The 25,577-nt window shown below is 45.2% G+C and overlaps 1 protein-coding gene across 1 annotated transcript; it reads right to left on the reverse strand.

Annotated features, from left to right (window-relative positions):
* Nucleotides 1-11,527: 11,527 nt before the first annotated feature.
* On the reverse strand, nt 11,528-25,577 carry LOC128113983 (E3 ubiquitin-protein ligase TRIM31-like). Its single transcript, XM_052743822.1, has 8 exons — nt 25,118-25,577; nt 24,641-24,736; nt 22,241-22,471; nt 19,578-19,600; nt 18,991-19,106; nt 17,646-17,720; nt 17,132-17,173; nt 11,528-12,529 (listed from the first exon to the last, which is right to left on the reverse strand). The coding sequence occupies exons 1-8, from the start codon at nt 25,529-25,531 to the stop codon at nt 12,006-12,008; spliced, it is 1,521 nt and encodes a 506-aa protein (XP_052599782.1). The 5' UTR covers nt 25,532-25,577; the 3' UTR covers nt 11,528-12,005.

Consider the following 25,577-nt stretch of genomic DNA (forward strand, 5'->3'; position numbering starts at 1 on the left):
CTCAGCCATTTCTCCAGCACACACCACTGTCCATACTACATGCAGATGAGAGCTCCCTCCGGTGGTGGTGGGATTGCTGTGGGATGTTCTGTATGGCAAATGTGTTGCTAATTAGTCAATAAATAAAACACTGATTGGCCATTGGCTAGGCAGGAAGTGTAGGCGGGACAAGGAGGAGAATAAAGCTGGGAAGTAGAAGGCTGGGTCAGAGAGACACTGCCAGCCGCCACGATGACAAACAGCATGTGAAGATGCTGGTAAGCCACGAGCCACTTGGCAAGGTATAGATTAATAGAAATGGATTAATTTAAGCTGTAAGAACAGTTAGCAAGAAGCCTGCCATGGCCATACAGTTTGTAACCAATATAAGTCTCTGTGTTTACTTGGTCGGGTATGAGCGGCTGTGGGGCTGGCAGGTGAGAGCGATTTATCCTGACTGTGGGTCAGGCAGGAAAACTCAAGCTACAAATGGTGTCCAACGTGGGGCAAGAGTTTCCACCTAAAAACTGAGAAAAAAGATTCTAAAACGGAGCTAAAAACAGTTCCTAACTGTCTCTCAAATGAGCAGCAGCTGCTGGTTTGAGCTCCTTGTGGGTTTCTGGTGTGCACGCTCAACCTGCAGTTTGTCGGGAATGAGACCTCTGCAAGTGGCACCTTAAGCTGCATGGTGGATTTAGCCTTTGCAGGTACAAAACAAAAAAAGAGGTTTCTGGACTACATGCTGCTTGGATAAAAGCATAGACCCACGATAGCTCCCAGAGCTGGTGGTAAACGTAGCCATGTTGGGAAGCTGAGGTGGACGGAGCCAGCAGCCACAGCTGCTGCAGTTTAAAGCAATAGATTCACAATAAGACAGATTCAGATGTAATAGTTTACAATGTGTGTAAAAGATACGTAGGCTTGAAAGAGACAAAAAAGATGATATATAGAGTTATAGAAACAAATACATAGTTTTAAAAAATAAAGTCTTTAAAGAGACAGTAAAGGTAGTATAAAAAATAAGTCACGTAAAAATGGATATTACACAGAGAATCTGGATTGTGTTGTCTTTGGGACTTTTAACTGCAGAAAAACATTTGATTGTAAAAGCTGTTGAGTTATGTCAAAATGTATACTTTAAAGGTACCTTGACTTCAAAATTTGGATATAAGGATATGTTGCTTTGGAAAAGAGTCTCTTTTGTTTCCACAGAAAGCCAGAGGCTATGGATTTGTTCAAGATTAAGATACATCAGGTTTGACCAGCCAAGACCCCCTGAAAGGTCTCCGATGACACCATGGCCCAGATGATCCAACATCCAGAACGATTTGAAGGCAACTGGCTCAGACGATACTCCCTCATGGACTATTCCATAATTCTAAAATTTTCTTTGTATCCCCATAAGATACAGCGCCCCCCTCCAGCAGGAAGTAGTAAGAGAAGCTACGCCCAAATTCCCAAATTGTATGTAATTTTATTTTGTTAAGGTTAAAACCTTCCTTTTTGAAAAAAAAAATGGGGGAAGTGCTGTGGGATGTTCTGTATGGCAAATGTGTTGCTAATTAGTCAATAAATAAAACACTGATTGGCCATTGGCTAGGCAGGAAGTGTAGGCGGGACAAGGAGGAGAATAAAGCTGGGAAGTAGAAGGCTGGGTCAGAGAGACACTGCCAGCCGCCACGATGACAAACAGCATGTGAAGATGCTGGTAAGCCACGAGCCACTTGGCAAGGTATAGATTAATAGAAATGGATTAATTTAAGCTGTAAGAACAGTTAGCAAGAAGCCTGCCATGGCCATACAGTTTGTAACCAATATAAGTCTCTGTGTTTACTTGGTCGGGTATGAGCGGCTGTGGGGCTGGCAGGTGAGAGCGATTTATCCTGACTGTGGGTCAGGCAGGAAAACTCAAGCTACATGGGATCACGGTTCTCAGGTCACAAATGAGTCAAGGCTAAGTCAAATTTTAAAGTGGATTCCCTCACACAGAGAATGATAGCAAGGGACTGAATACACAAAGAGGAATATTCAGAACCTCTTGCCCCACCCCACCCTTCTGTGTGAGCTCAGCCATTGCATATGAGAGTTGATCAAGGCTAGGAAAGTCTTTATTTGTCTTCTATAAAGGCCTGAGCAGTGGTACTTCTGTCTCTGCTAAAGGTTTAGAAAAGGGGGCTCACTCGAGCTCCTCATTTGTGGTCTCGTCTCAGTCTTTGCTGCAGTGATAATTCTCCCTGGCCTGGGTGTGGGGGCTGGGAGAGATGGTGGATGGGGCAGTAGGGATGACAGAGTGGTCAGACTCATGGGGTGCTAGCGGAATGACCCAGGCCTGTCTTACTCTCCTCCGGCTCCCAGACCTGGTTGAATTTCGACTTTGGAAAATCATCCTTTAAAGAGGAGAGGGGAGTGTAGTGAGAAACTGGAGGGAGACAGTGGTGTGAACTTGAGAAACTGGAGGGAGACAGTGGTGTGAACTTGAGAAACTGGAGGGAGACAGTGGTGTGAACTTGAGAAACTAGAGGGAGACAGTGGTGTGAACTTGAGAAACTGGAGGGAGACAGTGGTGTGAACTTGAGAAACTGGAGGGAGACAGTGGTGTGAACTTGCCTATTCCATAACGGGCATCAGAGCCAAACTGATTTCTTTAAAAACCCAGTACAGGATAGAAACAGCAACCTGAGTTGTCATCACCAGGCAAGGTGGAACACATCAGCAATCTCAGCACTCGGGATGGACATGAGTTCAAGGCCAGCCCAGGCTACCTGAGTCCCTGTCTAAAATAATCAAAATAGGAGAGCCAAGCCTAACAACCTGAGTTCAATCCTGGGGACCCACATGGTATGGAATGAGAGAAAGGACTCTTGCAAATTGTCCTTGACCTCCCCATATGTATATACACACCAAACAATTAAATTAATATAATTTAATTTTTTAAAAATACAAATAATAAGTAAATAATAAAAGCATTCTTCCATGGCACATTCCAAGGTCTTTACCACCTTCATCCCTTATTTCTGTGGTCAGCATTATGGGCGTCTCTCAACTCCCTTGAATCAGAAACCCACTCACTCAGTGTTACCCACGGGTTCCCTGCAGGCTGGCAATGACCTCCATCTCCAGGAACTTCCCCATGAGATGTCCTGCTTCTGCCAGAGAGCAATGTTGAAAGAACATCTGTCCCAGAAAACAGGTCCCAAAGTGATGGTAGAACGGATGGGGAATGGGTAATGGGAGTCCATGGTTTCAATGATCCGTTGCCATTTGAGAGAGAGAGAAAAAAAAAGGGCGGGGAAAGCCAATGCTTAGAAGGGCTGGTCAGCAGGTATCCTCCAATACAACCTTTGAGCGGACAGAGGTGGAGGGACACCTGTAGGGCTAGGGATCTGCTGAATGGGGGAGGGGATGACCCATACTCAGGAAGAAGCAGTTTGGAAGGTGGATGAGATGTCTTCCTCCACCCTACGTCTACTACCCATTTCTGACACCTGAAGTGTGTAAGATTCCAACGCCCTTTTCCTAGCTTCTCCTGACTTTGGACTCTAACCTCTTTCTCTTCTTTCCTTGATCCTGTTCATCTCAGGTGAGTGAAACAGAGAGCAGTCATTCAATTCTGACTGAGAGGGTGTCCTGTACATTAGGAGACTTTCCTGAGGTATTGTCTCCACCCTTCCCTGTCAGGTCAGTACTGTGGATGAACAGAGCATTGCAACCTACAGACCTGGAGGTCCCCTCTCCTCCCTGCAAGAAGACCAATGTGCCAGGCAAGACTCCTACCTGAGGTAGGTAACTCAGGATTATCTTCATCAAACAGGCACCCTAGAAATTGGCAAAAAATACAAAGTAAACTCAACAAAACTTTTGTCTTGATAAGTGTAAGCTGTAAATTAAAAGCAAACACCTAGCAATCATCAATATTATCAGAACACCTACCACTCCTTGGTAAGTATAGACTACTTTGGTTTTCTGCATGGCAGGTAGAGTGGGTTCCTTACTGGCCACTAAGCTGGACTTGGGAAGTGAAACCCTCCACAAGGTGGGAGTTATGGGACTCAGTATAACTCCTCAATTCCCAGCAACTCTTCTTGCACAGAAACTCTGCAGGAGGCAGGGAAGCTCCAAGTTCTGTCCAATCCCTTTGGAAGGCATGAAGTAGTCTCCAGCTATTGGATAAATGAATTTGCTAGTCTGTAACATTTATTGGTTGATTGATTATGGTGTTTGTTTTTAGTGAGGGTCTCACCATATAACCTTAGATAGCTTAGGAACAACTGTGCAGACCAGGCTAGCCTTGAACTCATAGTGATATGCCTGCCTCAGTCTCCTGTGTGTTGGGATTAAAGGCATATGCCACTACCCATGAGTTCAGCCAAATTTTTACTATTTAAAATCCAAGGTTAAAAACTGAAGGAGTGGGGCTGGAGAGGTCGCTCAGGGGTTAAAAGCCTTTGCTCTTTCAGATGATAAGAATTCAATTCCTAGTACCCAGATAACACTGTCTCACAACCTCTTGTAACTCTGGCTCTGGGGACTCAGACACCCTCTTCTGTCTGCTATAGAATATATACACTGCACATATACACTCACATAGACATAAATAAAAATGAAATAAATCTTTAATGAAGAAGAGACATTTAAGGTTGGGTTTGGACAGATGCCTCAGTGACTAAGGGTCCTTTTGTTCAACAATAAAGATCAGAGTTTTGATGCCAGCACTCAGGTAACAAGAATCTGGGTATGTTTTTGAGTATGCCTATAACTCTAGCACCATGGAATATGAGGCTAGAAAGCCAGGAGTTCAAGGTCATCTTCAGTTACATAGCAAGTTCCAGGCCAGTCTGGGCAATAGGAGATCCTGTCTCAAAAAGCAAAAAAAAAAAAGCTTACCACAGTGAAAAAGGAATTCTAAACTTACCTGTGGCTCATTATTTATCATTTTTGAGGCAGGGATCTCCCTCAATAGACTGGTCTCAACCTCCAGCTGATTCAAGGCAACCTACTTCCTGATTACTGACAGGTGCAAGCCACCAGGCCCGGCTTTCCCTGAGTCAGGGTCTTGCTCTTCAGACCAGACTGTCCTGGAACTAGCAACAATCCCCCTGCCTCAGTGTCCTAGGATTACAGATGCACACCACTATGACAGGCTTTCAGTTGACAGTATTGGGCTAGAGTCGGGCAGTCCAGGCAGCCTCAGGTGTCATGCGAAGTCCTTCAGTCAGGGTCTGACTCTGGGGTGATAATAACTGCCTGCACATCTGTGCCCAAGGGACTCACCTGCAGCAACTGTCTGGGTGGCACTTGCAGTTTTGTCTTGAGAGACCCAGCAAGCTTCCTGACAGAGATCAGCGGACAGTGACAGTGTTCCATCTACTTGGCTCCCTCCTGCTCCAGCCAGCCCAGCCTGGACAGGATCCTCCTTCGGAATCTTCCTCAGGAGTTTGAATTCCTCAAGGGTCTATAGTTTCTCTAGATGCACCCTGGCCTGTGGGCAAGGAGAGGGGACCCAGGGGTAAGTCTGGGGCCTCCAATATCCTTCAAGTCCACTGTTCATTCTCAAGTGTACTTAAAGCTTGTACTGAGCACCAATGCACAACAGTGAGCGGGAGGCCAGCCTGGTCTGTGTGTAATGAGATCCACGCTGACCAAGGCAACATAACAAGACACTGTCTCAAAACCAAACAAAAGCAAGCAAGCAGACAAACAACAACAACAATAAATAGTCACCTCCACAAGAACCCACCTGCTTCCAGAAGGCTTCTCAGCTTAGAATCTGCCTTCACATTCAGTGTTCTGGGACATACAAAAACAAAAACAAACAGGAAAAGGTGTTAGGTGCTTTTCTGACTGGGGATTGGTCTCTAGTGAGGACCTTGGAAGTGCAGAGCACGGCTGTAGGTCAGTTACTTAGATTCTAAAACAAGTGTGTGCTTTCCTTATACCTCCCAGGGTAGGTGGAGTAGTAAACTTGCGCCCCTGCTCTGTCACAGACCTCTGCGGCAGGACCACGCAACTCTTTATCTTAATTCACTTGCACGTTGCCCACTAAACTGTAAAATGTTAGGGAGCAGCTTTTAGAAGTTCTGAAGATGGGTGTGGTGGTGCACACCTTTGATTCCGTCTCCTTTATCTCCTACCACTCCTTTAATGAATGACCTTCATGCTACCCCCACAAGGTCAGAACCTGACAGGAAAACCACAGGCCTCCTTAATAGGGTCTCTGGTGAAGAACAGTTTTTAAAATAACCTTAAAAACCACAACTGGGGCCGCAATGATGGCTCAGTGGTTAAGAGCATGCACTACTCTTACAGAGAGAGGAAGGGAGTTTGGTTACCAGCCAGCACCCCCACCCCTTCCATGTCAGTATACCCACATGTAACTCCAGCTATAGAGGATTCAGTGTCCTTCACATGTGCAATACTTGTACTCACACGTATATACATATAACTAATAATAATAATAATATATGTTTTAAAAATACAACCATTATAGTTAAAGATGCATGGCTCTTTAACAAAAAAAACATACAGATGGTGTTCACCTGTTCTGTCTCATACTTTTAAAACTCAGTTAGCATTCATTTGTTCAAGACAGATGCCAAGCCAACCTACTATTGCGTTTGGCTGGTGTCTCCTTTAGTCTGTTTTAGCTTGTTTTATTTCCCCCAGCAAGTTTTGTTTGTTTTTGTTTTGTTTTTCTTCAGATGAGGTCTCCCTCTAAAGGCCCTGCTGGCCTGGAATTTGTTATGTAGGCCAGCCTGGCCTTGAACTCACAGGGATCCACTTGCCTCTGCCTATGGAGTGCTGGAATTAAAGGTTAAAACGGAGGGCTGACATGTCCAGCTAACTGTTTCTTTTTTAATGAAGAAAACCAGTTCTCTCCACTTTGAATTTCTCAGGCTGGTGTTTTCAGATTGTGTTCCCATGGTGTTGCTAATATGACTCTGACAGACCTAGATCCGAAGGGATTCGGGTTTTTTTTAAACTTCTTTGTGGATGAAAAAGTAAAGAAACATTGTATTATTTTAAGGGAAAGTACAGCATAGGATTATATTAATTTTCTATTCAAAATCTGAATTATTGCATGTCTATTTCTCTTCTTTTATGTCATGTTCAGAAGAAAAAAAACCCTAATTTTTTAGGTTGAAAAATCTTAGGTTTTAGTACACTAACAGCTCATTGTTTACCCCCTGTGCATACAAATGTATAGAATCAAAGGGATAATATTGACACCATTATTGACATGACTCAAACATTTTAAGGTAAATTTTTGTTAGGTTTGTTTTTTGAGATGGGGTCTCACTTTGCTGCCCAATCTGGTCTCCAGCTTGTAGGCACAATCGATTGTCCTGTCTCAATCTATTTGAATAGCTGGAACTACAGATGCCTACAGGCCCAGATAAGTCACTTAAAATAACTGCCCTCTAGTGTGTAAGCTGCCAATCACCCAGATGGGTTCACTTTGTCTCATTTGTCTGTTCACGGGGCAGCCCCCATTTTTGTCTAATTTAATTAATAAATTAATTGAGTCAGTGTCTCACTACGTACGCAGCTCCGGCTGTCCTGAAGGTCAGATGTAGACTAGGGTGGCCAAGAACTCAGATATTGCCAGTCTCTCTGTTAATCCCACCGATCAAGAATAAAGACCACTGTCACAGTTTAAAGCCAAATTTGAAGCAAGCTTTAATTAAATACTGGTCAGGTGGATGGGTTCTGGCCAGGTCCATACTCAAGTTCTTGGGAAATGGCCCAGAATCACGTATGGCAAGGGCTTAAGAAGGAAAACCCATAATTCATTGCATTTTCCAGCAGGCCCAATCTGGGGCAAGCATACATCCTGACGTATTTCCTGCCTACGTACCTCCTGCCCACATGTGATCAAGCACATCCGGTGCAGATGGGTCAAACAAACCTGTTTAGGGAAGTGAAAACACGTGGCTATTCTCTCCCATAAACAAATGCCTCCAGCATTTCAGGAACTATCTGTCCTTGGACAAGGGGCTTGCAGATCAGAGGCATTTTTGTTTCATGGATCTCTAAGGCATAGTAGTTAAAACTTAAAATGTAATTTTGGCTCTCACCTTTCCTGGACTCAGTTTGATTCTGTAATGATTAAGGTGTTAAGGCAAAGAAGAAAGGGCAGCCAGGGTGTTCAACAAGGTGCAAATGGACACTTTATGATGGTGACTTCTCTTATGGTCTGTTGATGAGGTCTGGCTGCTTCCAATTGTCCTGTCACATGGTGCCCTGGTGAATAAGCATGTGCTTCGACTTTGGAGAGCTCAAAACTTTATTACAGGTTCAGGCATTTGAAAGAGAAGAAACTTTGGGCCTGTATCAGGTGTAACCCAGGCCAAGCATTAACCTTACTGCCATTCCAATGCTATGGATCAGAGGTAAAGTAAGGACAGAGGAAGTTGCAGGGGACAGCCATAAGAGCTCAGGGTGTTCTGGGCAAGATACCCGAATAACAGGAAGATCTGCTCAGTGACAGAGGCATGAAAGGCATAGCATCATAGAAGATGACCTCCCTCTGTTCATGATCCATGAACCTACATTCCCTACATTTCCTGGACAGACCCATGGATTCTCCTGGGGGTAGGTGTCTCAGTGAGCAGCTGGCATCGGGAGTCACTTGAAATCTCTTTTCAGATGTTCCCAAGAGACTGTGATTACATCAATGCACCACAGCTCTCCTACAGCCTGTGATTAATGCCTCCCTTACCCACCTTTCCCCCAGCCTGGTCATCACCATTCTACTCCCTCCTTCAGAGTTCCCATGCTGCTGCTGCTGCTTCCTCCTCCTCCTCCTCTTCTTCCTCCCCTTGTTTTTTGAGACAAAGTATCATGTAGCCCAGGCTGGCCTAAAACTCACAGAAATCCTCCTGTCTTGCTCTGCTGAGTGTTGGGATGATAGGCACATACCGCCACATTCCACGTCATTTTCATTCATTCATTGCTTGTTTATTATTATTGTTTTCAGATAGTCTCATGTAGTGCAGCATGTTCTTCAACACACTGTTAGACAAGGATGGTCTAGTCAGCTGTAGTGGCCCATAGCTTTAATTCTAGAATTTAGGAGGCAGAGTCAGGCAGATCTCTGTGAATGAGAGGCTAGCCTGGCCTACACAGCAAGTTCCAAGACAGCAAGGCTACTACATAGCAAGACCCTGTCTCAAAGTAAAAAACAAGACAAAGATAGCCTTGAACTTCTGATTGTCCTGTTTCCAATTTCCTTCCAAGTGCTGAGAACATAGGTTTGAGACACCATGCTCAGCTTCTGAGTTCAGCTTCTTATATTTCATCATAAAATGAAATCATCACTTAGTACGTAGTTACTTAGGATCTCTTCATGTCACTCAAGTCCCAAGAATCACCTCACTTTTTTCTGGAATCCTTGTTCTAAAGTTTCCTCTTGAGCAAGTATTGTATGCTACACACTGACTAACAGTTCCCTGGAGCCAGTGTTGACAGCCTGGGTATAGGATGGGGTTCATCAAAGGACATACTACAGAGCAGATAATACCCCACGCTAGGTGTCTCCATCCACAATTTTTAACCATTTCTGTGCCATAATGCTTTTCAGATGCATTTTCTTTCTTGGTCCCCCTACCTGCTGGCTCCCCTAAACAAAACTTTCGATGGTTTATACTACTTTCTTTCCCTCCATCCCGTGACTATTTCAGGACCGCCTATCCACAGATAAATTTTGGCCTGGGGAATTACACTTCCAGTTTTTCAGGTACACTTTTAAAAAGAAATGGCCTAGCCGGGTGGTGGTGGCGCACGCCTTTAATCACAGCACTCGGGAGGCAGAGCCAGGCGGATCTCTGTGAGTTCGAGGCCAGCCTGGTCTCCAAAGCGAGTTCCAGGAAAGGCGCAAAGCTACACAGAGAAACCCTGTCTCAAAAAAACCAAAAAAAAAAAAAAAAAAAAAGAAATGGCCTGATGTGATAGTGGTAGGGGAAGGTAGCTTCCTCCTTCCATAAATGGAAGAGTGAAGTGCAGTCCTATATTGTGAGGCAGGCTCCCCATTGTCCCCACAGGCCCCCTGTGGTCCCCACAGAGACAGCTTCTGAAACATGCTGAGGGAGGACTTACTCATGCTGCCAAGTGTGGGCAGAAAGACAAGTAACCCAGTCAGAATAACTTACCAAGTACACTGGACATGACAGAAAGGTGACAACCAAGGATGCACAGAACATAAACTCAACAAGGACATCAAAACTGGAATAAGGGCCTGAAGGGCACCAGACCCTGTGTGGGGCCAAGCACGGGTTGGAGAGCGGTGTTCTGAACCTGAGCCTGCCTTGGATGTTCACCTGGCTACATCAAGAGGGAGCGTGACTCTGGGCACCAAGGTCAATCAGCACTTCAGCCAAACAGTTTCTGTGTATCTTCAAAGAAATTGGTAAAGGAATGCAGTTTGTTTAGTGTGGCCAAGTCAGAGAGGGAAAGACTCCCAATTCCTAGGTTTTCTGAAGCATTCTTAGTTTTATATGTGCTTATGCTAACAGTGAATGAGTCTGTCAGAACTGCTCACTCTAGACAACTTAAATTCCCCCTCTGGCTGGTGGCAGTCTTCAGCCTTTCCCTCCCCCAGCATGAAGCTCCTGGGGAAATTTCAAATTAATTGATGATTGATGTCCATTGTTCAATAGTCTGATGCCCCCCCCCCAAAAAAAGCCAAAAAGAAAAAACAAACCACAAGTGTCTCTCTTCAGAGTTTCTCATGTCCTTCAAGGGCCATAACTCCAGAACCATCAGAGCAGAGGAACAAACAGCCAACAGAGAGAACTCAACCATGGTCTGAAGTGTCAGTTATCAGCTTACATGTGACTGAGAAAACAGCACTGGGATTCATTCAGAACTGTCGATCTAGATTTAAAAATCAGAAAGATGGGACTGGATGTAGTTCAGGTGGTCGTTCATGTCCAGCGTGCCAGAAGCCCTGGGTGCCCAGACCTGTTATCTAGACACAGTGGGTAGAAGAAAGTTCAGAAGTTCAAGGTCGATCCCTGCTACATACAGGGTTCAAGGCCAGAGTGGGCTACACGAATCCTGGAGAGAACGGAATAAGCCAACAAACATGTCTCTGTATATTCTTCTTTTTAGAATGGGAGATGGAGTCAGTGGGATGTCTCATCCGAGGGACACCTGCACCAAGCTGAGTGAGCCGAGTTCTATCCTGGAACCCACAAGGTAGAAAGAGGAATTGACTCTCCAAAGCTATCTTTCAACCTTCCTGGGAGACCATGACATGTGGGTGCATGCATGCTCACACACACACACACACACACACACACACACACACACACACACACGACAGAAATGTAAAATAATTAAAAATTTTAACTGCAAAATGTAGTGTGTTCTATGTAGGGTTCCCCCCTGACTATCACTTAGTCTATTCCAGTGGTCACCAGCCTGAGGCTGGAAGGACAGTGGAGGCCAAGGATAGCTATGGATGTGGCCTAACACAAAATTAGAATTTTAAATCAACACGGGAGGTGGTTTACAATTTTGTTTTTAATTTGCAGGCAGAGTTGTTGAAGGTGACAACATTGCTTTGAAATGTCAAAGGGTTACAGCCCTGATTGTAGCCTGTCCTCATCTACAGTTAATTGGCACAGGCCTGGCTGACTCTGTATGTAGCCCCTGGATCTCAGACTTCAGGAAAGAATGAGCATCAGATGCTCAAATTTAGAGGCAGTGAAGTGGAGAAAGGGGCAACCAGGGTGCCGGGCATTGCCTTAGACCTGCGTCTCAAGCAGGGTACGGTCAGATGTTTTCCAAAGGCCTGTTGATGAAGTTTGACTACTTCCAATCGTGTCCTTTCACAAAGTGCCGCGATGAAGAGCCTTGTGTTTAGTGTTTGGGGTATTCCACTGTCTTCTCTACTCAGGGAAAGGGGTGTGTGTAGGGTGTGTAGGGTGCCCCAGTAGGCCCAAGCTTCAGTTCTGCCACTTGCATCTCATTCAGTCATGAGGGATAGGTGGGGAAGAGATTGAGGAACCCACAGCGGAGCAGCCCTAGGGGCTCAGGGTGATAGAGGAGCGGACATCTCGGAGCCCCAAAATGGGGAAGACCTGTCTGTCAAAAGAGGTTTGGAAGGTGTAGATGTGTTTCTTAGTGATGGCATCATAGAAGGTGACTTCTCCACGGTCATAATCCACGAAGACGCCCACTTTCTTAACATGGGTGTAGAGATTCTCCAGGGCTTTGCAGTTGGTGAACGGCTGACATCCAGAAGACGAGATTCGTAGTGCCCACAAGCAGCTCGGGGCTCTGAAGTTCTGACTCTGGGACCTCAGAGCCAACTCGTTGGCCACGCCCACCATGCCAGCCTCACCTGATGGCCCCTGGATTTCCACCTCCCACACCCTACAGCCTGAGGAGAGGCCTGGGAAACCCCTTGCACAGTAGAAAGGGTAGAATGGTCGAGGTTTTGCCTGCTTTTTCGAAGTGCCTCCCATGAGGTATAAAGTCGCTTTCTTTAGATCCTGAGAAAAGGTGAGGCTTGGGTCAGCTGAGGCTGTGTCCAGGGTCGTAGGGACTGTGGGAAGATAAAGAAGAGTAAAGAGGGATAGCTTCAGGTCAAGTCCTCCAGTACCCTGCTTTTGAGCTTCTCGTGATGCAGCTAGAGGGAGAATTTCTCCATGACCTCAGAGAAGTCCTGACTCCTGCCTGTTTGTTTTGGTTTTCTGAGATGGGGTCTCATGTAACCCAAGCAGGGCTGGAACTCACTGTGTAGCTGAGGATGATATAGAACTTCTCATCCTTCAGGCTGCACCTCCCTAGTGCCGAATTATAGATGTGGGTCACCATGCCCATGCTCTCTACACCACCTCTCTCCAGTACCTCTCCCTACTCTCTATCCCCAGGCCTCAACCTTAACCCCTAATTTTATGAGGTGATGTTCTGTGGGTGCAGAGGAAAGTTCCCTCAGTCCACATGGTGGTGGAATCATTTCAGAAAGTGGCCTTGACCCAAGGTCATAACACCCTGAACAATTTGGATCTTATAACAATGAGGCCATGTCTTTGCTGGGGATTATGCTCATTGTTAATAAAAAAAAAAAAAAAACAAAAAAACTAATGGGCTGATAGCAGGGCAAGAAGAGCTTGGACAAGACAGCCTGACACAGAGAGAATGATGTGAGGAGGAAGACAGAGTCAGGAGAGACATGGGAGCTGCTAACTAGCTGCCCAGGAAGCAAGACATGCTAGGAGACAGGTAAAGCCATGAACCATGTGGCAATACCTAGATTAATAGAAATGGGTTTATTTAAGTTTGAAGAGCTGGTTAGTAACAAGCCTGAGCTATTGGCTGAGCATTTTTAATTAATATAAACCTCTGTGTGATAATTTGGGAAGTGGCTGCCCATTATTTGGGAATAAGCAGGTGGAACAGGAAATGTCCATTTACATATGGTGCCCAACATGGGGTGTACATCCACACAAAGCCTAAAAAAGCTTAAAAGGGGGAGGGGTGTTCTATACACACAGAAATGGAGCCAAGTTTGTGTCTCTCATGTGGGCTGCAGTACAGAGATACATTCCCTGGCTGCAGTGTGCAGTCTTGAATGAGTGGCATGGGGAGTTCTGCAGTCTCTCACACAGGACACAGTACAGAGAGGCTTCTCCCAGATGCTGCCTGCAGGATTGAGAGCTCCACCAACACACTATATGGTGGGTTTAGGGTTTTTGCTCATGCAGACAGAAAGGGTTAGAGATACTAAGGACAGATTTAGACACAAAAAAAGCCTCTAAATCGATCACAGTGTATTTAAAAATGTACATAGGGTTGGGAGAGAGAAGAAAAAGATTTATACAGTCACAGATTTTAAAAAAATAGTTTAAAAGTAAAGTCCTTAAAAAAGTAATAGAATAATAAAAAAAAACCAAGCCAAGTAAAAATGGAAAATACACAGAGAGTCTGGATACTGTATGTTATTGTGTTATCTTTGAATTTTTTAGCTGTTAAAAGACTGATTTATGAAAACGGATAGATTAAACCAACCTATATATTTTAAAAATATCTTGACTTCAAATTAAAATTTGAAGGTGTGTTACTTTAAGGAAGAGATTATGTTTTTATTTCCATAGGAAATGAGAGGCTATGGATTCATTCTGGGTTAAAGAAAATCATGCTTGATCAAGGAAGACCCTTGAAATATTGACTACAGACATGGGAAAATAAACCTAAAGAAATTACAAGATGCCTGCTAAGATTTGCACAACAGTATGTTTTACCTGTTCAAACACATAATAAAAAAATCATCATTGGCTGACTTGTGCACAATGCAAAGCCTATACTTATATTAATACAGATATGTATGCTAACTTTAAAAGTTTATGTCTTTTCAGAGCAAGGGGAACAGACACCAAGAAAAATGGCCCAGATGATCCAATATCCAAAACAGCTTCAAGGCTGCTGACTGAGATGATCCAGCCTCACAGAATACTCCAGCCAAGACTTAACAATTATCCTGATTTTCCCCATCATTTCTATATCATACCCTCCTTTCTTCTTTCAGGAAGAGATTTCTGAATTTGATTTTTTTGTTTAGTCCTTTTTTTCTATGACCAATAACAATTTGTAACCAACCCCCATTAAATGAAAACAAACATTTATATAACTAATATTTTGGGAATGTGGGTGTAGTTTTTTTAAATTACTTCCTGCTGATTGGGGCTGCCAGTTATTTGGGAGCAGGCAGATGGGACAGGAGATGTCTGTTTACATGTCTTCTCCATTTTCCCATTTCCTGGTTCTCATATGGTAAACAATTGAGGCTATTATGAGAGGTCAAGGTTCAGCCTGATTTTCTAAAACTGGAACCAGGAGGCGACTCAGGCGCCCCCAAGCCTGACACTTGATTTCAATCCAGAAACACACAGGGTGAAAGACTGACTCCCCCAAGTTGTCCTTTGACCTCCACACATAGGCAGAGAGAGAGAGAGAGAGAGAGAGAGAGAGAGAGAGAGAGAGAGAAACACATATTAGAATGGAATCCCTCAAACACAGAAGAACAGGAAGAAGTGGATATTCAGAGCCCCTTGCTCTGCCCCCACCCTTGTATTATGGCTCAGGCATTGAATGGCAGTTTATCAAAGCTATGAGAGTCTTCATCTGTCCTACTCAAAGGCTCAAGCAGCAGTGATCCTGGCTCTGCTAAGGTTTAGAAAGGGGCCTCACTCTAGCTCTTCATTTGTTGCTCCATCTCAGTCTTCGGCCTCACTCTAGCTCTTCATTTGTTGCTCCATCACAGCCTTCGATACAATGCTAGTTCTCCTTGGTTGGTGTGGGGGTTGGGGATTGCTGGTGGATGTGGGAGTGTGTATTAGAGTGAGTGGTAGGGGTCACTGGGGTAGGCTAATGGCATGACCCAAGCAGGCCTTACCCATCTCTGATTCCCAGGCCTGGGAGACAGGGGGATGGGGACGATGACCCCAGAGGAAGACAGTGGTAGGAACTTCTATGGTCTACCAGGGGGGCATCAGAGTCAAAGCCATTAGAAGACCAGGACTGGGTGAGAATAACCACCATCCGGGCTTGTCTTCTGTTTTGTTGGAGGTGCTCATTGCCAAACATGGTGGTGCATACTTCTAATTCCAGCACTTAGGAAGCTGAGGCAGGAGAACTACCATGAGTTGACAGATAGTCTGGGCTACATGAGATTCTGTCTCAAAAACAAAACAAAACAAAACCCAAAAAGCAAAAAAAGGGAGTGGAGATAGCTTGGCTGTGTAAGCACGAGGACCTGAGCTGCCATCCCCAGCACCTAAGGAAAAAGCTGGCTGGGGCCACAGCACACCTGTAACCCTGTGCTGAGAAGTCAGAGGTGGTTGGATGAGCGTAAACCTCAGTAGCAAGACAGTCCAAGCTCTCTAGTGGACTTGAGGTTCAGTGAGAGATCTTGTCCATGAAACTAAGGGAGAGTGTGAAATAAGAAGGTGCTCAAGTCTAGCTTCCATGAGTACACACATGTACACACACACACACACACACACACACACACACACACACACACACACTCGCACACACATACACACACTGAGAGGGAGAGAAAAAGAGAGAGAGGAGAGGTATATGCATGCTCAAGTGTATGTACACACACACACACACCACACACACACACACACACACACACACACACACACACACACACACACACCAGTCAGAGGGAGAGAAAAAGAAAGAATAAATGACTTGTGAGATAGCTTGGCAGATGCAGATGCTGGCTGCCCAAGCCCAGAACTCACATAAAAAACTCATGTAAGGAGAGAACAGTCTTCACAAAATAGTCCTCTGACCTCCACTCTGTGGCCTTCAGCTCTACTGTGCATAAGTATGCATACACAATAATAACAAGAAAAAAAATTTAAGGGAAAAAGGGAGGGAGGGAGAAGGAAAGGGAGTCGCCCACAACTCTCTTCAGTAAGGAATCTGCTGACTCTGTCACCTAGAGGTTGTCAGTATGCACAGAGCCCAGGCTCACAACCAGCTCCTCCTCCAGGAACATAGAGTAAGGGGCCCAGCTTTTGCTCCGGAGCAACGCTGAAGGTGTTGTTGCCCCACAAATCAGGCCTCAAAGTGGAAGGGGATAGAATAGGTCTAGGCATTAGATGGCTCTAGTTTTATCAATACATTGCCATTTGAGGGACAGGAAAGGATAAAAGAGAGGTCAGTAGGGCAACAGGCACTGCTGAGCTCCAGATGCAGCAAGCAGTAGGGTCATAGACCGTGCAGCAAAGTACACCTGCACACTGGGGTCCCCGTCAGAGGCTAGGCCTTTCCCAGGGAAGGTGTAGTTTGGGAAGCAGAAGAGGTAGATGCCTGCCCCTCACTCTAGGTCTACCCATCTCTGGCATCTGAAGTCTACGCAGTTCCACAGCCCTTTCTGTGGTCCCTGCTGAGGTGAGTCTTCCTCGTCTTTGCGATCTCTCTCTTTGTTCCTGTGTCTCTCAGGGGAGCTGAGAGCAATTACTCATGCAGGATGTTCTGCATGTTAGGTAGCTCTTCCTGGGGTCTGGTCTCTAACTTTCTTCTGCTGTATCAGAGCTGTGAGTGGACAGAACATTTTTTTGACCTGCAGACCCGGAGGTCCCTTGTTTCCCTACAGGAAGACCAGTGTGCCAGGCAGGAATCCTACCTGAGGTGGGCAAATCTGAATAATTCTTCTGTAACAGGTGCCCTAGGAATTGGAGAGAGAAAACAAAGTTTAGGTTGATAACAAGAGGTTATAGACTGAAAGTCATATTGGCAATGGGCCACTGAACCAGGCTTTTATCCTAACTACCCTCATATCTGAACCACTTCAGATGACATCATTACAGGCTGTTGTCTCAGTGGTCTCCACGCCTCAGCTTTGTTGAGCTGGCTGGGCCCAGTAGGTCAGCTCCAGCTACAGACTGAGCTACCTCCACCTGAGTCTTGTGCAGCAAAGAAATAAATTTATAAATTTCCATTCATTTTTAAACATTTTTAATTAGTGGGAGTGTCACTTTGATTACCTAAATGTAAAATAATAAAACACTTCTATAAGCTTGTTCTTCATTGTTGTTCACACACACTGGCCCTTCCTTCCTCAATCTCCCATTAAAGAGAGAATCCTCCCCTTTTTATTCCTCACTTTCCCCAAACAGCAGTATCAGCAGCACACTTACATCTCTCCATTTCCTTTATATGCAGGCTTTCGAGGAATGCACTTTTATCTTTCTTCCCTTCAGTCTTCAGGTTGTCTGTGAGGAGAGAGTGAAGGAGATGGAGGGTCCACAGAGGTTAAACGGGCAACCAGGACCACACAGAGAAGCACTGATTGAAGATGCGGGGAGATGTGGTACTGGGATTTCTCATAGTCTCAGTGGACCAAGAAGGCAGCAAACAGGAAGCGGTGACCTAGGGTCTCTCTGCAGTGGCTCTCCAGCACAGCTCAGTCCAGAACAAATGTATTAGGAGCCATAAACATGAGCCACTGAATTTTGAATTTTCTAGATGACGTTTTAAAAACATGAACGACCAGGGCATGCTGACACTCAGGAAGCTGAGACAGTAGGATGACAACTTTTAGACTAGTCCACAGTATGTAGTAAGTTCCAGAGTCTGGGATATTTACATAGTGTCTCAAAAAGAAAAGAAAAATGGGGGCTGGAGGAGGGCTCAGTGGTTAAAAGCACCAGTGGACCCAGTTCAGTTCCCGGCATCCACTGGAACTCCAATCCCAGGGGATCTGACGCCCTCTTCTGACCTCCGTGGTCAGGCATACACATGATACATGCACATAAAACACCCACACAAATAAAATAAATAAAACTTTTTAAAAAGAAATGAATTTAAATAATATATTTTCTTTAGCTCAGAATGTTAAAAAGTATTGTCATTTCAGCATGTAGAATAAAAGGTTTAGTGCTACATGGGCATAATGCTGGATGCTGGAGTTCCAGCTACTCAGAAGGCCCAAGTGGGAAGATCATTGAGCTCTTCTATAAGAGACTACCCTGGGCAATACAGTGAGATTTTTGTCTCAAAAATTTTATTGCTATATTTCTGTTTGTCTTTGTTTTCATTGCTGTATTTTACGTAGTATTTTAATATTAAGTCTTTCAGAGTCAATGTGTATTCTTTACCTACACTATGTGTAAATGTTGTATTCTGGTGCCCAGGGGTACATGTGGCCAGCAGCAACCAAACTGGGAACGTACTTCTAGCCCATGTTCACTACCCAGTGAACAAGGAAAAATTCTGAGGTAAGAAGTGCTTTGGCTCTGGGGATGTAGCTCAGATTGCAGAGTGCTTGTCAGGCACACACCAAGTCCCCAGTTCCATCCTCAGCATGAAACCTGTTACAACACAGCATGAGAAATTTCTGGATAAGGATGCTTTGAAAGTACTCAGCATTCAGCCCGGCTTCCGACAGGCTCAGGGGCTGGCACCAGTCGGTTCAGGCAATGTCTGGGGTGATGGAAAGCATCCTGAGGCAGGTAAGCACAGGAAGTGACAGCCACAGCTCACCTTTTAATTCCTTCAGGCTTTCTGTGATGGACACATATCGTGCTTTTGCTTCACTGATTTTTTTCTCCAGGTCCGCAGGTAGTGGGGTTGGTTTGAGAAACTGAAATTCCTTACTCCTGTGAAGATATGTTGGCCTGAGTGGTAAGTTCAGGGGATAGAGTGTGGGCAGGAAGAGCCTGTGAGATGGTTCCTGGGGTGGAGGCAGAGTGAGAAATACAGTCTAGAGCCAGGGAGCTGAGTGTCCGGGGGCCAAGATGGGAATATGGGACTGACACTCAGACTCGAGGAAACATGGAAATGAAGATGGGAGATGGCTGCAGAGAAGAGAGAAGAGAGAGGGGGTAGGGAGGTAGAGTAGGAAACCCAGGATTCACCCACTTGATCAAGACGAATTGCAGGGGGAGCTGGGAAATAAAAGACTGCTGTAAAGCTGGGTACTGGTGGAAACACAGGTTTGGTCTTCCCCACCTGCAGTCTAAACAGTTTATAGCCAAGCTATGGGGGGATGCAAACATATTTGGATATATGTTGAATGTCGTATGTGTGAGTGAACAGAAAGCACAGTGCAGTCGGGATGCCCATCATACCTGCTCAAGGTGTCGTTGATGTCCTGGAAGAGAAAGAGAGAACAACATCAGAGCTTGCCTGAGTCACAGGCGTCAAGAACGGGTTCAGACTCTCCCCACTCCACCCTGTGTGTGTGTGTGTGTGTGTGTGTGTGTGTGTGTGTGTGTGTGTGTGTGTGTATTTCTGTCTCTCTGTCTCCATCCATTCTGAACTACTACCCCCAAAACTCCTGATAGAGTTGGGACAGTGTTTAAACCTCAGGAGGAACAGGGTGAGGAGAGAAGAAAGAGTGACATTTGGGAGACGGATGTTGCCTCTGATATGGAACCAGGGAGCTCAGCTTGGCAGTGTCGGGACAAAGGCGGAGTGGCTCTCCGTGGTGACTTTTTAAAGACAAACAAAACAAACAAATAAACCCCAGAAGCCAGGTGTGTTGGTCCCAGCACTTGGGTGGGCTATTATTCCCCCCTCTCAGTTTTTTTTTCCCCTGGAACCGTTTTGTATACCTTGGCTGTGTAGCCAAGAATAGTCTCGATCTACTGCTTCTTCTGTATCTGACTCCTGAATGCCAAGATGACAGACAGGAGAGCACTATCACATCGGTCCCCCCAACATTAATTTTTACTATTTTAAATCTAAATTTAAAAACTGAAGCATTGTAAATACTCTTTCAGTTAAATACAACTTTATTGATCTAGTAGGACTAACTACATTTTACCTCAACAACTGATGATTTAGCATCTACATTGAAATGTGTAAAAATAGAGTTCAAAGAGTAAGAACTAAACAAACACTGAAGAATGTGTAATAGCTCATAAATATGTTAAAGAGGCTGAAATGACTACATTTGGAATACTGGATTAAATAAAATGTTTAAAGTATTTTTATTAAAATTACTTTCATCTGATTTTTTTTCCTACTTGGCCTGGAATTCCATATGCAGACCAGGCTGACCTTGAACTCACAGATAACTGCCTATCTCTGCCACCCAAGTGCTGGGATTAAAGGTGTACCACTATATCTGATTCTTTTTTTCCCTTTTTAATGTACCTACTAGAAATATAGCTTGAAATATATTTCTTTTTATTGTGTTTTATTTTTAAAGATTTATTAGTTTTTAAGAATAATATTTAAAAATCTTTTATTATTTTTAATTTTTATTATTTATGTATATTTTTTATGTATGAGTGCTCTGTCTGCATGTATGCCTGCAGGCCAGAGGAGGGCATCAGATCCCATTTCAGATGGTTGTGAGCTGCCATGCACTTGCTGGGAAATGAACTCAGGAATTCTGGAAGAGCAAACAGTGCTCTTAACTGATGAGCCATCTCTCTAGCCCTATTTTATTATTTTTTAATTGTGTATATATGTGTGTCTGTGTGTGGGTATGCACATGTGAATGCAGGTATCCTAGAAGGCCAGATCTATCATATCTGCTAGAGCTGGAGTTATGGTAGGAGGCCAGAGGAAAACTTGTGGGAACTGGCCCTGCTCTCCTACCATGTGGGTCTTGGGTATTAGTAGCAAGTGCCTTTCCACAGTGAATCTGAGATATACTTCTAAGTAACACATGTGTCCTATATTACAGTTCTAAACTGCAAAGGATGAGGTAGAAAAACCAGAAATTCAATGTAATCCTTGTTTCCATAACACACTCCAGGCTGCCTGGGCTGCATGAGATCCTGTCTCAAAGAACAACAACAAAAAGCTCTAAATTGTCTGTGGCTCTCTTTTTCTTTTCCTTCCTTCTTTTCTTCTTGGCATGCACGCATGCACAATCGTGTGTATGTGTGTGTGTGTGTGTGTGTGTGTGTGTGTGTGTGTCCAGGCTGGCCTTGAACTCTAGTGTAATCTAGGGAATCCTCCTACCTCTGGAGTACTAGAATTACAGGGGCTTTGGTTAGGACAGTGGTTCTCAACCTTCCTAATGCTGCTGACCTTTAACACAGTTCCTTATGTTGTGGTGACTCCCAACCATAAAATTATTTTCATTGCTACATCATAACTATAAGCTTGCTACTCTTATGAATTGGAATGTAAATGTCTGATATTTTCGATGGTCTTAGGTGGCCCCTGTGAAAGGGTCTGTGGACCCCCAGAGGGATCAAAACCCACAGGTTGAGAACTGCTGGGTTAGGTGAAAAACAGCAGCAGTTGGTGGATTAGTTCAGGAAGGCAATAAAAAGTAATAAAAGAAAAAAACGTACCTCATACATGAGGCTTATTAGGAGAAAGAGTGTGGTGAGCACTGGCCTTGGGGTGGAAGGGCATTAGAGAGGAACAGTACCTTATGTCAGAGACAACATGAATAGAGCTTGTGGGGGACAACAGGTTTCCCTTTAAAACCTGCAGAGGAGCTTTATCAAAAGTGATGGCTTAAAGTGAGAAAGGTAAGGGTCAGGGCCGTGGATCTGATGATGGGATTGATGGGAGTCTCAGAGAAATCCCCAAAGGAAGGAAAGTATCTGACTTTCATGTCCTTTCAGGGAGTAGTAGGGATTCTCACAATTTAGTTTTAGGAGAAAAGGGCATGGAGGAGCCAGATATTAGGAGCTGTTAGGCCACAGTATAATACAGATTCTTAAGTCTCTTTCAGAGAGAGAGAGAGAGAGAGAGAGAGAGAGAGAGAGAGAGAGAGAGAGAGAGAGAGAGAATCTGGAGAATCTGTTCTCAGAGGACTCACCTCCAGTAGCTCCAAGGATGGCACTTGCAACTTATTTTTCAGGGACTTTGAGAGTTTTCTGAGGGAGATAAGCTGCTCATTAGTCACAGCGACATACTGTTCCAGCTGCTTGGCTCCCTCCTGCTCCAGCCAGCCCAGCCTGGACAGGAGGAAACTCTCTTCCTCTTCCAGTCGCTGACGCAGGTGCTTGAATTCCTCAAGAATCTTTAGTTTCTCGAGATGCACCTGAGCCTGGGGACAAGGGAAGGGATGCAGAGACAAGGTGGGCATGAGAGGGATCCTCCAAGCTTCCTTTAAGCCCACAATTCACTTTATTTACTTATTTATTTGTTTGTTTGTTTGTTTGTTTATTTATTGGCAAAGTCTCCCTATATAGCCCTGGCTAGCCACAAACCCACTAAGCACAACAGGTTGGCCTTGAATTCATGAGATCCACCTGCCTCTGCCTCCTAAATGCTGGGATTAAGGACATGTACCACCTGGCACCATTCACTTTTAAGAGTATTTAAAGGTAACACTGAGACCAGTTTAGAACAGCTTCCTGGGGCATACCTTTGGGAAAGGGCAGGCAAGGAGATGAAAGCACTTCTTGCATTCACAGATTTAGGCTCAATGACTTTTCCCCCCTCATTTTACCTTCAACGACATCAGCCACATATGTTGGTGCACAACTATGCAATCTTAGCACTTGGAAAGTGCAGACAGGAGATTCAGGAGGCCAAGGCCAGCCTCCATCCAAGGCCAGCCTCCATCCAAGGCCAGCCTCCATCCAAGGCCAACCTCCATCCAAGGCCAGTCTCCATCCAAGGCCAGTCTCCATCCAAGGCCAGCCTCCATCCAAGGCCAGCCTCCATCCAAGGCCAGCCTCCATGCAAGGCCAGTCTCCATCCAAGGCCAGCCTCCATCCAAGGCCAGTCTCCATCCAAGGCCAGCCTCCATCCAAGGCCAGCCTCCATGCAAGGCCAACCTCCATGCAAGGCCAGCCTCCATCCAAGGCCAGCCTCCATGCAAGGCCAGTCTCCATCCAAGGCCAGCCTCCATGCAAGGCCAGCCTCCATCCAAGGCCAGCCTCCATGCAAGGCCAGCCTCCATCCAAGGCCAGCCTCCATCCAAGGCCAGCCTCCATCCAAGGCCAGCCTGGACTACCTGAACCACTCTCTCAACAAACAAAATCACCATCAAAAACCCAGGATGAGGTTGTAGTTCAGATGACAGAGTGCTTGCTTAGCATGCATGCAGCCCTGGGTCCCGTCTTCAGCGTAATCTGGGCATGCTGCTATAGTCCTGTAATTCCAGTACTGGGAGAAAGACAAAAGGATCAGAAGCTCAAGACTATTCTTTTCTACATAACAATTTCTAGCTTATGCTACGTAAGATACTGTGTCTAGGAGCTGGAGATATGGCTCGGTAAAGGACTTTGCTGCTCTTGCAAAGGACTTAGATTCAATTTCCAGAAGGCACAGGGTAGCTCACAACCATCCTAACTCCAATTCCAGGGATCTAATGCCCTCTTCTGATCTCCATGGATACCAGGCATGCACCTGGTATGCACACATACATGTAGGCAAAGCATTCATTCACATAAAATTAAATCTAAAAAATAAATAAGTAAAAGATTCTTAAATGTCAATGGAGGAAGAAAACAAACAAAATAAAGATAGAGAGAAGGAAAGAGAGAATGAGAGAAAGGAAGAAAGAAAGAGAGAGATAAAGAGAGGGAGGGAGGGAGGGAGGGAGAGACGGAGGGAGGGAGGGAGGGAGGGAGGGAAGGAGGGAGGAAGGAGGAAGGAAGAAGGCTTTTCAGCCTAACTGCCTTCATACTGAATTTTCCGTGGATGTACCAAAAATAAACCAATCAAACCAACAGGACCTAGAGAGATGGCTCAGGGCTTAAGAATGCTTACTGCTCTTCCAGGGGACCTGAATTCAGTTCCCAGCACCTACAAAGAGCAGTTCATAAATGCCTGTAACTCCAGTTTTTCTGATCTCCGCCAGTATTTGCACACACATGGCTTTCACTCACACAGACACACACATATTCACATAAATAAAAATAATAAAAACAACCAAAAAAGAAAAAAGCAAGCAAAATCAGGTAGAGACGTTTGGTGGTGTCATGGTCTCTGTCTTTTCTTACTGTGTAATCAGTCTCTAGTGAAAAAGGGCTTGGGTGAGGCAGTGTGTGGGTGGAGGAGCAGAAGACTTCCTGGTTCACCGGTGCAGCACCCAGGCAGGTAGGTAGTACAGTTCAGGAGCACCGCTCAGGCACCACACCCTCTGCTCTGCCCCTTGCCACCATGCCAGCAGGACTTTGTTCCAGCTTGGGATATAAGGAATGCTAGGAGTTTCAACAGAGATGCCTCAACTTCCTCAGAAGTGTTTCGAATGAATATTTCTTACCCTGAACACCTGGATTGCCCCTTCACCTCGCTTTTTCTCTTCAATTATTTCCTTGTCCTTTTGCCCCAAATCCTGGACCTGTGACTCAATCTGCGCCTGTGGGAAGAGGATGCTTCAGTTAGGCTCTGCCTCTAGGGAGGCAGAGAAGATGTCCCCAGATAGTGATATCACTATTAGCAGCCCCCCTTTCTTACCCAGCGATTAAACCAATTTTCTCCTTGTACTATGTGGTCCTGAAGGTCAAAATCAGGTCCTTAGACTTGGTGGCAGGTGCCTTTACCCTCTGAGTTATCTCCTATGCCCCCAAAGTACTATTCTGATTCTTCTTCTTGCCTTGGTTACAGACCGGCATTTCATAGAACGTGGCTCTTTCAGCCCACTGGGCCTGGCTAAAAAGTGCCAGTTCAAGCAAAGAATGCAGCAGTGGGTACCAACCAGCTGGAGCAGGCAGCAGCTTCCACGTCCCCAGGTGCCTACCTTGTAGTTCTGGGCAGCCTCATCTATCAAGGTGATATCGTGGGATTTGTGGTCCTTGGTGTCACGACACACCACACAGAGGAACTCCATGTCCTTCTCACAGAAGTAATGGAGCTTTTCCTTATGAATCCGACATCTTGGCTCGTCTCCTTCTGGTTGGATCTCAGCAGGATCCATAGCCTGGATTTTCTCTGCAAGACTAGCCAACAGCTTATTGGGCCGGAACGTGTCCTTACTCACGGAGAGTTTGCAGAGGGGACAAAGGAGTTTTTCTGCAGTTTTCGCAACCTGATTGATGCATTGCAGGCAGAAGTTGTGCCCACAGTCAATGGTGACAGGATCCTGTAGAATTTCCATGCAGATGGGGCAGGTCACATCCTCCTGTAGTTTGCTGGCCAGCCTTTGGCCTGCCATGATGGCGCAAAGGGGCTAATTTGGTATCTGAAAGCCCAGAAGTCTG

This window comes from Peromyscus californicus, unplaced genomic scaffold (assembly GCF_007827085.1).
Source record: "Peromyscus californicus insignis strain IS unplaced genomic scaffold, ASM782708v3 Scaffold_19__1_contigs__length_69161282, whole genome shotgun sequence".
In the NCBI taxonomy this organism is placed as follows: Eukaryota; Metazoa; Chordata; class Mammalia; order Rodentia; family Cricetidae; genus Peromyscus; species Peromyscus californicus.